The sequence below is a fragment of the Panicum hallii genome, chromosome 8 (genome assembly GCF_002211085.1).
Source record: "Panicum hallii strain FIL2 chromosome 8, PHallii_v3.1, whole genome shotgun sequence".
Taxonomy (NCBI): Eukaryota; Viridiplantae; Streptophyta; class Magnoliopsida; order Poales; family Poaceae; genus Panicum; species Panicum hallii.
This window is the reverse complement of record NC_038049.1, coordinates 900076-916262: the sequence shown is the minus strand read 5'-3', so window position 1 is coordinate 916262 and position 16187 is coordinate 900076. Positions and strand designations below refer to the sequence as shown.

At 47.3% G+C, this 16187-nt stretch overlaps 1 protein-coding gene across 1 annotated transcript; it reads right to left on the bottom strand.

The window, feature by feature from the left end:
- Window positions 1-681: 681 nt before the first annotated feature.
- On the bottom strand, window positions 682-3865 carry LOC112902655 (protein SCARECROW-like). Its single transcript, XM_025971803.1, has 2 exons — window positions 2091-3865; window positions 682-1419 (listed from the first exon to the last, which is right to left on the bottom strand). Exons 1-2 carry the CDS (start codon window positions 3656-3658, stop codon window positions 978-980), a joined length of 2010 nt encoding a protein of 669 aa, XP_025827588.1. The 5' UTR covers window positions 3659-3865; the 3' UTR covers window positions 682-977.
- Window positions 3866-16187: the final 12322 nt, after the last annotated feature.

Below are 16187 nucleotides of genomic sequence, written 5' to 3'. Positions count from 1 at the left end.
AGTTCTCAGTGAGCTAAGCCAAGAAGAGCAAAAAAAAAAAAACTGGTACAGTAGTACTAGCAAACAACTAGTGAAGTGTGATTGCTTGATGGGGATGGTGAACTAACAAAATACGCCATATTCTCACTTGTGGAATGTCACTGGGGAAAAAATAATAAGGATGCAAGCTCATCATGCCAAGGCTAATTGGTTAAGATGTTCAGGAAGCAAGAATTGACAACCTGATGACCTCATGGAGGAAAAGGTGAATACGATGTTAAAAGTAAACAATGCATATCCACACAAAAAAAGGGTGGAGTCCACTAAAGATAACTATGCCTCATGCAAGACACACATGAACAGTATTATCAACACACAAATGAGTAGTAAACAACAAGGTGAGAATAAGCAGGAACAATTTGCGCACTGCACTAGTTTTAAACATTGATTTAGGATGCCATTTATCTAGCCACAAATTTTAGGTTAAAAATCTTTAATGGTTACTTCCCCAAAAAGAAGAAAAATAATAAATCAGTGGCTTTGGTATTGAACTGATGATGGATCCCCCAGCTCCTCCTAATTTCTGGAGAAAAATAATAATAAGACTTTCCTAAAAGCTCATCCACCTTCTCAGGAAGAACTTAAAACGAACTGACGAAGAGAGCACCCTATAATGTAATTTGTGATCAATGGCTCCATATATAATAAATCAACAGAGATTAATTAGCAAAAGAAGATGAAAACTACGGCTGATTGGAAAGATTGGTGAAGATAACCGATTGACAGGTGAACAAAATCTACCACGAAACTAAGCTTACATCAGTAACTATCACTGTGAAGAGATCTAGCAATTAGTGATCAGAAATGTTTTCATTTTCCTAATCTCGGAACTGATTAAATTGAGCAGCTAGCTAAACAGGCAAAAGATCTGGGCAAGAACCCCAAGTAAGATCTAGTAGTAACAGTAATGCTTTAGCTCTGTAAATTTGCTCTCAAATTTAACGGCATGGGGTCTGAATAGGGCGCCAAGCAGATGCAGTGAGCAGGCAAAGATCCTTCCACCCGAGCTTCAGAGCACCATTCTCCTCGACGAGCGTGTACCCGTCGGAGGGGAACATGCCAAGCAGAAGCGACGCCTGCGCCGCAGCGCTGCCGGCGAGCGACGCCGAGCGGAACCCCGACTGTGCGAGCTTCTCGCGCCAGCTCCCGAACTTGACGTCGCCGGTGCGCGCCGGCCCGCCCACGGCGAGCACGTTGCAGATCTCCCTCGACAGGAGCTGCTGCTCCACGACGTGCCGCTCCGGGCTGTCCTCGCCGTAGCTCGCGTCGAGCGAGTCGAACAGCGCCGAGTAGTAGTGGATGGCCTCCACGAAGCGCGCCAGGAAGGAGCCTGAGTGGCTGAGGTCCTGCTCCACCATTGTCACCACCTTGGGGGCCAGCCTGCAATCCGTGGTCCACGGAGACAGCATCAGTACGTGGCCATTAGATTCTGCTGGCAGGACAAGATTCAACCAGCAACACTAAGCATTTTAGTGATGCATCAAATCAAGGACATTGCAGTTTATCTCATGGTTCCCCAGAAGTACATTGGACAGATATGCTGCAGTCAATCGACTAAAGCTAACGCCTTTGATAAGCTTTTGAGTTTAGCTTCCTGATCTATTAAGAAATGATGGTTAGTAGAAGATGACAGTTATTCCATTTCAGTAATCATGACTCTGGCACTAGGAACTAGAAACCTTTACGGCATAGAAAGTTGGCCATGATGATAAGAACTTTCAGCTCGCTCCTAGTGATCCACTAACCAAATTCAAGCGGGATCTTTTGTGGTTCTGGGATCACCAAAGACCATGGAAGAGATCGTCTCAAAAGCATTGTAAAGATGCAACCTTTTTAGCCTAGAAAGTTGGTCATGATGACTAGTAAACTTTTGGAGCTCCAAAACGCAATTTTTTACTGGTAAACCAACGGAGTATGCTTGTACCGGATGTACTACGATTGATGCTTGACGTGCATATCACAATAATGTGACATTGGTTGCTGGTTGCTGGAGTCATGATGGTAGAAGCAACAAGGAGGATTTGACATGGAAGCTAGCAATGGAGGAGCACCTTTGGATGAGCCAGAGCGTGTTGGAGTCGGAGCCGGTGACGTCGTAGAGCGAGTGGTGTAGCCAGTGGAGCGCGACGGCCTCGCGCCGCGTGACGCCCAGCTTCTCCGGGTCAACATTGCCGGCTTTCTCCGCCACGGCGCAGAACTCGAATGGCAGGCCCAGCGTGTCGGCGAAGTCGGAGAGGCGCTTCCCCGTGGCCTCGAGCGCCTCCATGGACGCGCCGAGTCCGGTGAGCCTGACCCTGGGCGGGCCGCCGGGGCGGGAGGCGAGGATGTGGAAGAGGCCCGGCCACTGGAGCCCCTGCATGATGTCGAGGTCGATGATGTGGACGCGCTCCTCCCGCTCGAACGCCTCCTGGATGGCCTGGTTCGCCGTGAAGTGCGAGAACTTGACGAAGGGGCTGATGCCGTTGAACACCTGGAACGCGGCGGCGACGCGGCCGTGCAGGCGCGCCGCGGCGGGGGACGCCGGCGGCAGCGGCGCGTACAGGCCGAGGCAGGAGCTGACGAGGCGCGCGGACATGGCCTCCGCGAAGTAGGCGGCGACGCGCTGCGTGGAGGTGCCGAAGGGCGTGGCGAGCTCGGCGATCTCCAGCAGCGTCTGGTGCGCGTCGTCGAGGTTGTCCGCGTTCACCGACTCGGCGCACTGCAGCAGCAGCGTCAGCAGGTGGAGGCCCTCCTCGTCGCGCTGCTTCCGCCGCTGCTCTTCCTTCCGCTCCTTCGCGGCCGCAGCAGCCGCGGCGGCGGCGGCGGCTGCTGCTGCGGCGGTCTCCTCCGCCGTCGGGGGCTTGGGCGACTGCGGGGACGGATTCGGCTCCTCCTGCTGGCACGGCTGCGGCTCGTGGCGGCGCTTGTCTGGAAGCGGGGGAGGAGGGAGAGCGGGCACTGTTGGGGCGGCGGCGGGCGGGGTGTTGTGCAGGAGAGCAGGAGGATGCGGGAACGGCGGCGGGGCGGGGTCGGCGTTGAGGAGGGAGCGGAGGCGGAGCTCGAGGAGCGAAGCGAGGCCGGGGTTGCAGGGGTGGATGATCTCGCGGACGTTGTGGATGAGCTGCGTGATGGAGACCCCGGCGCCGCCGCTGCTGCCGATGATGTCGCGGATGATGCCGTCCACCCACGCCGTGGTGGACGCCGCCACCTCGGCCGCCGCAGGCGGGGGCGCGTGGGGGACGTCCACCTCCGCGTGCCCGTGCTGCTGCTGCTGCTGGAACGCGGGGAGCTGGAGCTGGGTGGGCAGCGCGGGCAGCTGCGCGCTAGCGGGCGACTGATGCGGCTGCCCACCGCCAGCGGCGGCGGTGACGTCGGAGAGGTCACCCGTGACGTGGCGGCGCGGCGGCGGGAGGTCCATGTCGGGCGCCGGGCGCTTGCGGACCATGGCGGCGGATTCTTGTTGCTGGTCTAGGTGGTGGAGGTACTGGAGGAGGAGGTGGTCTTGGGAGAAGGGGAGCGGCGGCAATAAGGAGTGGGAGGAGGTGGAGGCGGTGGCATGAGAATAAGCAGGGTGAGGGGAGGCCGTGGGTGGCGCGGCGGAGGAGGACGAGGGGAAGAGGAGGAGGGAGGAGGAGCCCATCTACAAACGCCAAGGGGAAGCCGCCGCGCGCATGGCGATCGGGCAGCTCAGCGTGGGATTTTTATGTGTTTTGGCGCCGCGCGGAACGCCGCTGCTGATGCGGTGGAAGCGCTGAGCGGCTGAGGTGAGAGTGGAGGTGGAGTAGATGGTCGAGGAAGGAGAGGAGGGTGGTGGAGTAAAGAGGAAGACGCCGCCGGGAGACGAACAAGCACAAGGGGTTTGGGTCGGGTTAGGAGTGGCTAATTTATGGGGGGGAGCCGAACCACCGGCAGTAGTTGTACGAGTGGTAGGGATTTGCTTTCCTTGGGCTCCGTGCTTTCCCGCCTCATGTTCTTCTTTGTCAAAAAAAAAGAACTCGGTTTCTTTGTCACCACCTAATGGACAAAGCAGCAAATTTATCACTAATTTTTGTGTTTGAATTTACTTGTAATCCAATAAATAATTATCGTAGTACCCCACAACTATGCAAGGTTCAAAAAGAAAATATGATTTTTCACATTTCACTACTACTAGGTGGGGACGATGGAAAAGATGCTAGTGAGACTACGACTCTGGAAGATCGAGGGGATGTAGAAGGTTCAAGGGCCCCTAGAGATAGATGAGACTTTAAACTTGTCTTGTGGTGTTATCAACGTTCTTTAACCTGTTCATCTTTGCTAATTAGCATAAACCTACCTATGTGGCATGTAGAGATAGATGAATATCATTGCATTTGCAAAATTTAAGGCTCAAATGTGCAACCTAGTTGGACAATTGCCTTTGACCATAAAAAAAAAATCCAACAAGGGAAAACAGTAAGGAATTGATTAATCTCTTATTACGAGTCTACTCCCTCCGATCTCAAATATAAGTCTATTAGAAGATTGAATGTGGTTTTCGGTATATATGGCATTATTCAAATAGTATATTTTTATGATAACTATGTTTCATTATTTCGAACCAATTAACATCAACATGATGTTATCAATCTATACGCCACACATGAGCTCATACTCCTGGGTAAAATATCTTTCATCAACTAACTCTTGTTACCGATAGGTCATTGCATCACTACTCGATTGAACTTGCTGACTAGTTCTCGTTTACAGAAAGCAGGTTGATGATCTCAGCCTTGGGAGGAAATAATCCTAGCTAGCTACTCCAGATTTGCACGCAGCGACAGCCGACACGAGTGTACCCAGGAGGTCGAAACGTTGTTGTCTACGAGTCTTTTAGGAAGCCTCGTGTTGAACTTTGTCCATGCATTCTTCTTTTGACCGTGGCAATGGCATTGGCATGGCTGCTGAATCATCAGCTCTGCTCGCCTCCGAACCCGATAGGAACCGCGCGCATGACGAAGAAGCAGATGTGTGTATCCGGAAGTGAGATTCTCTGGTGGGGTCTCCATCGCTGTCCGGCTTTGTAGTCACCGCGTCACTATCAGCATCATCGTCATCGTCGGCATGGGAATACGGGGGGTCACCGGCGTGCATGCCGTTGCCCGCTGCCGCCGGCAAGCTCCGCGCGCCCATCGTTTCTTCTTTCGCCTTTTTATTTGCTGCATGTAGTCTTGCATGCATGCTTCTAATCGATCTCCAAAACTTTTGGCTCTTGGCGCACAGGATGTTTGTACCTCGTGGGATCTCCAATTTGTTGTTTCTCGCCCATTTTTGTTTCACCATCATAAAAAAACATTGGGATCGAGGTTGTTGTCAAATAATCATGCATCATTTACCTTGAAAGATAGAGATGATGGGTGGAATCTTTAGGAAATAAAATTGGCCATAATTTGTTAAAAAAACGTTTCTTTTGAAAGAAAGTGTGTTCATAGCGCAAACAAAAAAGAAATCCATGCCTGGCTCGCAAAAGTGAACAGCACGCTATGAATTAGCATTGGCAATGCTGAGGCTGTGTGGGGACTTGAACATGTACTCCAGTCTCCAGTATTGAGCGTGGTGATGGTTACAGTTTGTTGGGCAGTCGCACGCCGGCCGGGTGGTTTGCTGGACCCTGCACTGCATGCACGTTAATCGATCTGGACATGCATGCCAGGCCTGTACCTGGACCATGTCCATGTGGCCCTCGTCCTAGCTACTCGATCATGGTCTCATAGCACATGTACTTCATTTTTGCATTAGTGTAGTTTAACAAGTCGCGTTTTGAGGTTTGACTCTAGATAGAGATAGAGATCGATGTTTACTTTTATCGCTGCTATAAGTTTGCAAAAGGCTGTCTGGTGCATCGTGGACTGGACCCCGGCTTTCCGGTGGTGTCTTCACGTGCATGTGTTGCCTCGTTTCAGGCTCCCGAATGGAAAAGGGTCTCGCCTTTTCTTGCGCCCTTTTCGTCTCGTTGTTCTCACTGCATCGTCCTGTTCCTTCGCATGCTTCCACTTCCACGCACGGCCGGCCATGGAGCCGAGACCCGAGAGCATCGAAGGCAGCAGACAGACTCCGTTGCCGTTGCTCGGGCGCTCCGTCCCCAGTTCCCATTCAACGATGCCCGCTGCACGTACGTTGCCGTTCCAACAGCTACCAGTTCTCTTCTTGTTGTTCTAAGGTGTAGCAGGGCCTTTGATCCTTTCCGAGTTTCCTTCATCGACAGATGGAGTAAAAAACGATACAGTTCTTCCTATCCTATCTTTTATAGGACTCCAGCTTGTTGGCAGTACGGCACTATGATCTCCTTCAAATGTTAAGAGTCAGCTGCTACCTTATGCATCTAAGAGATAGCCTAAAAGATATGTCTTCTAATAATTAGAATCACACACTAGCTCATACACCTAGAAAAATCCACGTACCAATCTCACTGATTTAGAGATATGTGCACTCCACGGTATAAGCGAAGCCTAAAACTATTCACTAGTGCCACATCAGAGAGAAGCTAGAATTACTTTTACGATTGCAGAGTTCAGGCATCATTTATAGATCCCACAAACTGAAATAAAGAATCTGTATATGGCCCACATTCATTTACTGCTCACTACCTTGCCTGAAAGCAGAGAGAATCAAGTGCAGAGATTTTACTTTTACTTTTTTTTTTAATCAGGAGGGCATAGATGCACCTACAAGCATCGCTGCTGGAATTTTTAGCACAGTGTAGAGAGTGACACCTCAATCTTCTCTTTCCTATTTGAGCATCACTCTTGGAGCATATTGTGTCTTTTGAAGAAGAGATACTTCTTATTTCTCTCTTTTACATGGGTAAAAAAACTGATGCGTGATAGTTATAGTTATGAGCTAACTGACTCATCCCATCCGAAGGAGGCCTATGTAGTATATCGTTGCAACAATCCCTATGAATGACCGTGGTCGAGTGCCTAATTTGAGGGAAAGAAATGTACTATACATGCATGTGGAAGCTAGTGAAATGCATGGAGCACGGAGCACAGGATGGTTCAAATATTTTAACAGGCTATCAACAAATGGACAAGAAGTCAAGAACCAAGACAACCGTGCAAGAGGCTCGTGGGCATATCCAATGGTGGTAGCCCTGCAACTGCTTTGCTGGATCGGCGTGCTAGTCCTTGCACCATTGCCTGAGCAAGCTGCTCCCCTCTGGCCCCTGCTGCCATTACTTGGCTGCAGCCTGCGCTGCCCTGAGACTGCTGGAGCATGGAGAGACGAGCTCAGACAATGCAAGCCGCTGCCGCTGCCGCTGCCGCAACCTGCCTGCAATCTCACTCACTGTTCACTCTGATTTCATCGGCACAGGCACAGGCGGCGGGCAGGCACTCTCTCCCTCCACTGATCTCGTGCACCTCTGCCATGATCTCCTTCCCCTACAGGAAGGGAGGGGCTACAGGTACTCCGGCCTGTCTTGCTAGATCAGCTCAATTCCTTTGTAATCTTGTCCATAATTTCCCATTTGGATTCTGGTTCGATCTGGGACCCAAATGAAACGGACCAGCAGCTTTACGTCCGTCCAACCAATTGCGCATGCAGTACCAAATAGTATGGTCGTGACTGCGTGTGATTGAAAATCACTAAAAAATCACCTTTTTCCCTATCACAGCAATGCAGTGCTATATATCAACATTTTCTGTGTGGCTCGCTGCCTCGCGTACGGCATGGATGTCTCTCTGAGGGAGGGCCTGTTCTTGCACAATTTTTGAGCAGGGGCAGGGCAGACACTAAATTTTATCAGGACTGTGAATTAATGCTAACACATGGTGCATGTGTCTTCGTCTACTGTACCACACTGTAATCTGAAGTCTATCTGCTCTGCTGCGATCTCTTCGTTTTTCAGACTGCGGCCGGCTCACTCAACGCTCATGTCTCTGGTCTTCAACCACGTACCGTACTCTGGACAAGTATTAACTCTTCGGTCTGTGTTCTGAATGAAAGTAGCTAGCATTGAACACTTCACCTAACGTTAGTTACGGACATGACTGCACGCCTCAGCGTCTCCTGCTACTAGGTAGGAGCACTGCAGAATCATCTTTCTACTATTAGAGATTTTTTTTAAACCTCCACGTGATGCTATACAGAAATTCTCATAAAAATTAGAAACATTGGACCATCAATCTGACAACTTTGTTGGATATTTATTTTTTCTAGTAAATTATCCACCTATGCTATTATGAAAATAGGCTAAATTAACCCTAAACATGTACCTAAATTACCCACTTATGCTATTATAAAAAATAATCTAAAGCAACCCCTAACGTTCATGCAAATTACCCACATATGCCATTATAAAAATAATATCAAATAACCCTCTAAATTTATATATAAATTATCTAATTATATCATTATTAAAAGTTGAAATAACTTTTAAATCTGAATCTAAGTTACATAATTATACCAAATCTTAAAATGCACCAATATAAAATTCTAAATTACTATATCAATCATTATCAATATATTATTTATGTTATTGCTTATATAAAAATACTACACATGGTGCGTGTCATGTAGGGGGAAGATATAAAAATACCAATTTTTATGTTGTTCACATAGCTTAAACAGATGGAGGTGTGATAGAAAGTGAAAAGTATTGTTATTAACTAAACATATTACAACTAGATAATAATGAGTATATATTTTTAGAGTATTGTAAGTTAGAATATTTAATAGATGAAAGAGATGGATGGGATGGATAATTATAACTATTATCTATAAGTCTTATTTTTATATTAATTTTAATTAGCCCGTGCGCGGGAGTACGGATTGATACGCTAGTTTAGCTAACTGTTGACTATATATTATTGTCATGTCATTTTAAGCCAATTTAATAGCCAGTCTATATAATAAGTTAGTTGTATAGGTGGACTGCACCATTAATACTTGATTCATCTTCTTGACTTTCTTCTCTCATTCTATCGGTTCCGGAAATAGCCGACAGCTAAACCTACTCGAGTATATCGCGCGTCGTGATCAGATGTGGCCTAGCACGCAATGACTCAAAATTTATACTAGTTCAGGTAATCGTGCGCTACTTCCAGTCGAGGGTCGATCGGATGTATTGCTTGAGTCTGGGTGCCCGTGAGAGTTGGAGAGTTACAAGCTCTCGAGCTGAAGCTGTAAGTTTTGAAAGTCTATGGTCCAGATGTGGTGCGTTATTTGCCTAGGCGGATGACCCTCCCCTTTATAGTCCAAGAGTGGCATCGTTACAGGGGAACTAAGGGCGTAGAGGTAAAAAGAGAGAAATCCCGACTCCGCCAGTCGGGGTCATCATCCATATCAGTCGGGTCCGTCTAACCCGTTCGTCGGAGTCTTCTAGCAACCAGCGTCCAAGTCCTTCATCGTGGGACGGTCGACTTGTCTTGTCCCTGTGCGTCATGCTCTGTCGGTCTGAGGTTGTGGGGGCATTGATAAGTGTGGTACGGCTATCACTCCTCATCCCTGGTGCTACGCCTAGTCGCTTTGTCGTGACGGGGGCATGTTGGACGTATCATGATGACGTTTCGCTCCATCCTTTCGCGAGGACGGGCAGGTAGAATAATGTTACCCTGCTGCCACCGCAGAGGGGACTGTAACTCTCTGTGGAGGGAGTGGTTGGTCGTGTACGACAAGATGACCCCCGGGCTCATCCTTATGTTCCACACCTACTCCTGAGGCCCGCCGGCGAGCCGGGCCTGACTTCATGACCGAGCCGTCGGTTGAAGAGGCGGGCACGTGTCAGGCGAAGCCCAGTCGGAGTGCCCGATCAGGGCCTTAGTACGCAACCAGCCTCCGACTGTTCCCGCGGTCAGGGATATGGTCCTTGGTCATCCTGACCAAGATGTCAGTCGTGGTTGTGGGCCAAGACGGTCCAAAAAAAGTTGTCGCCTTATGGAGACGGACGTTCATCCCCGGCGCGGTCTTGAACTGGTCATCGAGAGGTAGGCCCGCTAGGGACCCCGGATCCCTAAACCCGTCACATTCTCTCACCAAGTTTACTGTAGTTTGTGTTACAGCCGAATGAGAGCGGGTTGTCAGCTTGCATCCCGCTTCTCTTCTCTCCCCCTTTCTCTCCCCTTCAACTCAGTACAAATATGATTGGCACTTCATTTAGCCCGCCTATGTCATTTTAAAATACTTGCTATTTTTAGTAATAATACAGTACAACTAGGATTTTAGACGAGGCGTGTTACTTTTTAAGGTATTTTCTTATAATTACGTACATGAGTAATTTAGAAATAGATTAGAGCACCGTTAATGGTGTTTCGGTCTAAAAAACAATGTTCAGATGCTTTTCTTGTTCGCCGGAGTTTCTATAATTTCTCTTAATTATTCTGTAACACGTTTTGATAACCTGAAGATTCTGAAAGCGTCAAATAAACATAAAATTCAAAGCTTTGCTGCTAGCCTTAGGTTCTATACTGTCAACCTGAACAAACATAAAGCTATATATATGTCTTGTTCACATTGTGATTTCTGAACTAGCTAGGGTTGGTGTTAAGACAACCCCTCTCGATGAAGACTGGTCATAAACACTCTCGGCCCCATTGGCCCTGCAGACTAATTCGATCGACCATGATGCGCATGTGATACGGTAGCTGGAAAGGAACCAACGAACGTTGAGGTCAACACGGTACACAAGTTAACACAACAATATAATGCATCTGCAACTAGCTAATAGCCTTTTGGGTGAGCATTTGACTTCTTGCATTGGAGTGAGGCACGTCGCTCGAGGCCCAAGAATCCATCCATGTCTACGCGACGAACGTGCCATGAAAAAGCGACTCGGATTTCCAGGAACACTTGCACTTTTCCAGAGACATCAGTAGTCTGCTGAGGAACTGAGCCGAAAGAAAAAACGTGCCATGAAATCCAAGCAGATGCGGGTTCGAGTACGACATTGACACTTTTTATACTCAACTGTTAGCAATAGAATTTTAAAAAGTCAAACTCTATAAATACTGACTAATAATTAGTGGGGTTAGTGAAATCACAGCCATGCTTACTGTATAAAAGCTGAGTAAATAAATTCATATTTCATATATATTTTAGTACAGTATTGATTTTGTACGACTCAAGAAACCTTCTCAAGTCCTAGTACAACTACTCGAAACGAGTGGAGGTAGCACTAAAGCTATATATAGCTATATAAATATAATAGCAAGAGTATATAAAAATATTTTTCAAATATTAAGTGTTCCTATAAGAAATCTGTTTAAAAATATGTTTTATGATGAAGTAATCAACCCATTAGAGTTTGATATTTGATGGTCAAAGGTAAAAAAATAAATTAGAACAAAATTAAATGGATTTATATTTTGGGAGCAATGTAGTACAAATTTTAATCAAATAAACTTTAGCTCTGAATTTAACAATATTTCTGACAAACGTGCGTGTTGGGCCATGCAATCAGACAAGGAGCGTGACCAGAGAGCAGTAGGATGCATGCCTGATGTGGCGGTGGATAAGGAATGAACGGTTGTGGACAGAATACAAAAGAAGCAAAGTACAAAAAAAAAGGCAAATGCGATGCAACAATCGGTATGATCAGCTGCAGCAAGAGCTTGGTGCTATAAGCTAGCTAGGAAACAAGGCAGCTTCTTGCAGTGAGGACCCGATCGACCGATAGATCACGGGTATTTGTATGTCGTTGGCATGTCCGACGACATATACTGCACTGTAGTGAGATCACACGTGAAAATTCTGAATGTTAAGAGCAAGTATTATAATAGGCTGTAAGCGGACTGAATGTTGAGGTGGAAAAGAGAGAAAAGAAAAGAGAGAAAAAGCAGGTTGTAAGCTTACAGCCGGCTTCAACATAAGAAGTAAAAATCTAGTCTTTATAAGAGAGATCATATATTAATGATGAAGAACTAAACATGGTACGAGTAGGCTGAGAAGTAGACTGCAAAGATCCTTATTAATAGAATTGTATTATTAACCTTACTCCAGCAACATATACTGCCGGAATGATAACAGGACGGCGGCCTCGATCGTTTTGGCATTCTGCGCAGGTACACTAGCTAGCATCTGAATATCTCGTTCTTGTGCATTCTTGTAGCATTTGCGCAGGCTTAATTTGCCAGCTTGCGTTCAGTCGAGCTCTCGGCTGTAGCTGTAGTGTTCAGGCAGCTCTGTAGTAGCCTGCATGCAAAGGGCACGACAATGGCAGTGACTGATGAGTCGGCTGCTGGGTCTGCATGACTGCTGCATCTGCTCGGGTGGCAACGGGCGAACGAATATTAGGTGTCGTCTAGCGTATCCATTCACGTGACCCTCGCTACAAAGATGAGTGCTCCGGTGGTCCGCCTCGCATAGCATGGCCCATGCATTATTCTCCCTTCGTGCTACAGAATTTTTTTATACTGTTCTTCACCTGTTTGAATTTTATCTTCTATATATACGCATGAGTGTGTGTGTGTGTGGAGGTGCCAAGCATTGGTCAATAGCCAGATCAAGCAATGTTAATAAGGAGAGAAAAAATAAAAATAAAAACAATACAGAATGCACACATTATTCCGACAACAAGTAGAATGGAAATGGAGTAGTAGTCAAATTAATTCAGGTTCAGAGCAAAAAAAATAAACTAGTAAACCGCCTGATCGATACTGATAAGACACGTCACCGGCATGGACCAACCCACCATGCGCGCATATATGAGCGCGTACAAGTTGGGTAGAGCAGTCCAGAACAGAGGGGGATGAGAAGAATGTGACGACACAAATGTCCCTCTCGATTCCGTCCACAAAAAAAGAAAAAAAAAGTGTCACTCTCGATTACACTTACACCCTGATCGATCTCGGACAGAATGCCGCTTATCCCGGCGAGACAAGAAGTAAAAGCTGAAGCTTGGGGCTACATAATCATGGCTAGCAGTAGAGCCCGTACAGTACCAGGTTGCTGGTATTTCATGCCTATGCATGACCACTTGTTGTTTATCCGATCCATACACAAGCATGCATTTGTTTTCTTGGAATCACCTGCATGTCTGCAGCATACCGGACGAGCTGAAGAGTCCCTTTATTATTAGCTAATAAATATAGTAAGGCCGACGAACAGAGAGAATGCAGATATGATCGAAATTCACTGTACATGCCTTACTACATAGTACATCTGCAATGATCGATAGGTCGATCGAGAGGTGTGTAGAAGTACGCACGTACTCAAATTATGCATGAGCAGTACTGGGGCTCATGCATATCACCACTGTGCAAGCCGTGACATGTAGACACAAGCATATCAATCTTTCACTCTGAGTCCGAACGTAGCGTCACTTCAGGCCGGCCTTACAACTTGTGGATTGTGATCGATCTATCCCTACACTAGATCTGCAAAAGTGCCGGCCAGTGGATGATTGCAAACATCATGACCATATTATTGACCTCCCTTTTTTCTGCCTCGTCCCCAGAAATGTGTGCATGCAACTCGATCGATTGATCAGACTTACGTGCTTCTCTGTCGAGAGCCTTTTTACATGCTTGGCTTGCTAGGCCTCTTAATCAAAATACTAATCTGTATACTATCTAATGCTACAAGCAAAAATTTCAACGCATATTTTGGTCGCCAACACATAAACAGTCAAGAAACGACGACGACTTTCGAGGCATGCATGCCCGTTATCATCTATATATCACGGGTTGTTTGAACTGTTCGATGTATATGCATCGATCAGTGTTGCATCCATCGTGTTCCCCTTGTCCGATCCATCCGTTGCTCCAAATAAATAATTCCCCACGCTACCCGCGATGCAGGGCAGAAGGGACCTTGCTTGGTTTGCTTGATATGAGCTGAGCTCTCTCCATCCTCTGCAACTTTCCCCTTGTATACTTCCTCCCGGCCTGCTCAACAGTATGTCGATCACTATCCTGCTGCGTACCTGCCCCATGTGACACTGCGTGCACCGTGTCTCCCGTCCCAACCAACCTGCTGGCTGCTGCTATATATTTGTACACATATGTAGTAGTAGCAGCATGTTTGTCTCCTCTTGTTTAGACCTACATGCCATGCCTTTCTTGGTTTAGATACATTGGACAGTCTTAAATATAGACCTCTCTGAGTAGCTTTTCTGTATTGTCCAACGACTAGGTTTCTACTTGTTGTAGGTTTTCTTTCCTACATTATCCTTCGAATATATAATCAATTTATTCAATGTCCTTATTATGGTCTTATTGGTAATGCATGTTCAGTAGGAATATTACATGCAGATCAAAGTGACAATGTTATAGATCGTCAGCTGCTGAGCTCTTAATCGCTGCTGCCTATTCTAATATGCCAGTAGATTAGTTGTTGATGATATAAATAAAAAAAAAAGGCAAAATAGCCGATTTCGTCTCTAACTATGGTGCCCGGCTCAATTTCGTCCATGAACTATGAAAACATCCAAATCGGTCCTCGAGCTATCCAAACCGGCTCAATTTCCTCCATTCACTTGCCTCGTCACCTGCTTAGTCAACTAGAACTTCGCTTCAATTCAATTAAATAGACTATTTTGCCCTCGTTTTCTTTTCACATTTAGAGTAGCACCGTCTCTTTTCTCCTTCTTCTCGCCGTAGCGGCTGCATAGGAGCAATACCTTAGCGCCGGGCCTGGTTGGGGCGCCGAGCTATTTCAAGTCATCAGATGTCTGACCAATGTTCATCAGATGCCTGGTCGGTCAGCTTTTGCTGGTACTATACCATGCATACCCATGCATTTCCGGGGCCAATCATAATGTAACCACGCTCGTCATTCATGCGAAGCAGTGCTAGATGGAGGTTAATAATAATGTTTGTCCTCTCCTTGTAAGAAAAATGTCACGTCGTCGGTCGAGGACATATACATGCTGATCGAAATCCTGTCCTAGCTACATTTATCGGACTTCCAAGGGATTGCTACACATTTCTTTTCAATAAGGAAAGCTTCATTACTTTCCAAGGTTTTACATCAAGATCGATGATGCACGACCTTGAAAGAAATTCCCAGCCTCGCTCTGTCAAACTAAAACTTCTTCTCAAAATGAATCAACGTACACTTGGCTGCAGCAGAACAATCTGGGGAACTAGAACTAGTAGTAGAAAAAAAAAATCATAATGCATCCATCTCCCTCAACAAGAACACAATGTCAAAACTAGTGACATGTTTTGTTTTCACGTCACTCATTTTTGAATTTTTGACGTACTGACATTTATTATCAGCTCTGCTCATATACGAGCGCGCTCCGGGGGACGGCAAGTAGCAACGATATTCAGTGCTGCACATACAAACTTTGCACTCTCGAATTTGAATATGCAGATAGTTTTCAGTCTGAATATTCACCAAGAGGCGGAGACGTGGACCATAGAGTATGACTTCGTATCAGCAAGGCGGCTTCAAGTGAAGAAGAATCGACAACTGCTGCGATTAGCATCTCCTGGTGCTCTGGTAGTATATAACAAAGAGGTGGCTGCTGTGTTGATTCTCGACGCTGCCACCTACGGAGCCGCCGTGATTACTCGTCCATGGCGACGGGCGCCGGCGGCGAGCGCCGGAGCAACCGGCTGAGGCATCGCTGCACCCCCAGGCTACGGGCCTCAGCGAGCTAATGGGCTCAGGGAGCTGGGCCTTCATTTGGCGCGGCCCAAACCAACGCTCCCCGCTGCCTGCCAGCTTGCGTCGCTATGGCGAAGCGAGGCGAGACGAGAAGCGGCGCGACCGACGAGGAAGAGAGCGCTCCTACGCGGCCTCTCTGCAGAACAGGCAGCTCTGTGATGCCACATTTCCTTACGTATGTGGTGCGCGTGTTCTGCGACGGCCGGAGCGCGCGGTGGATGTGGATCTCTGGTGAGGCAAGCAAGAGCGATCTCGGGATGCACGGCGGCGAGGCTACCGGACGTCGCCCGTGGAAGCAAGAGCTCACCACGGTTGCCATGTCGCGGCCGGGAAATATTTACAGATAGCCCTCATATATTTACATATACACCCCTAGATTGGGTCGCGATCCGAGTATTCGCATATAAACCCCTAAAGTTTACATTTAGACCCCTGATTTGTGTCGGATCATTAATCGCGATCCGAATTATTTTCAAAAACACCCCTAGTTTTAGCCGGGCCCTCTTCCCTCGCTTCCAGTCGGTCCGCCGGCGGCCGCCCATCCAGAAAGAATCACGCGGCGGCCAAGGCCAGCAATGTCGTTTCCAATTCCCACTCCT

Coding starts and splice junctions, on each gene's coding strand:
- LOC112902655 (XM_025971803.1), bottom strand. CDS start 3,658: ATGGGCTCCTCCTCCCTCCTCCTCTTCCCCTCGTCCTCCTCCGCCGCG. Junction 1,420..2,090: donor ACGCTCTGGCTCATCCAAAG/GTGCTCCTCCAT, acceptor CACGGATTGCAG/GCTGGCCCCCAAGGTGGTGA.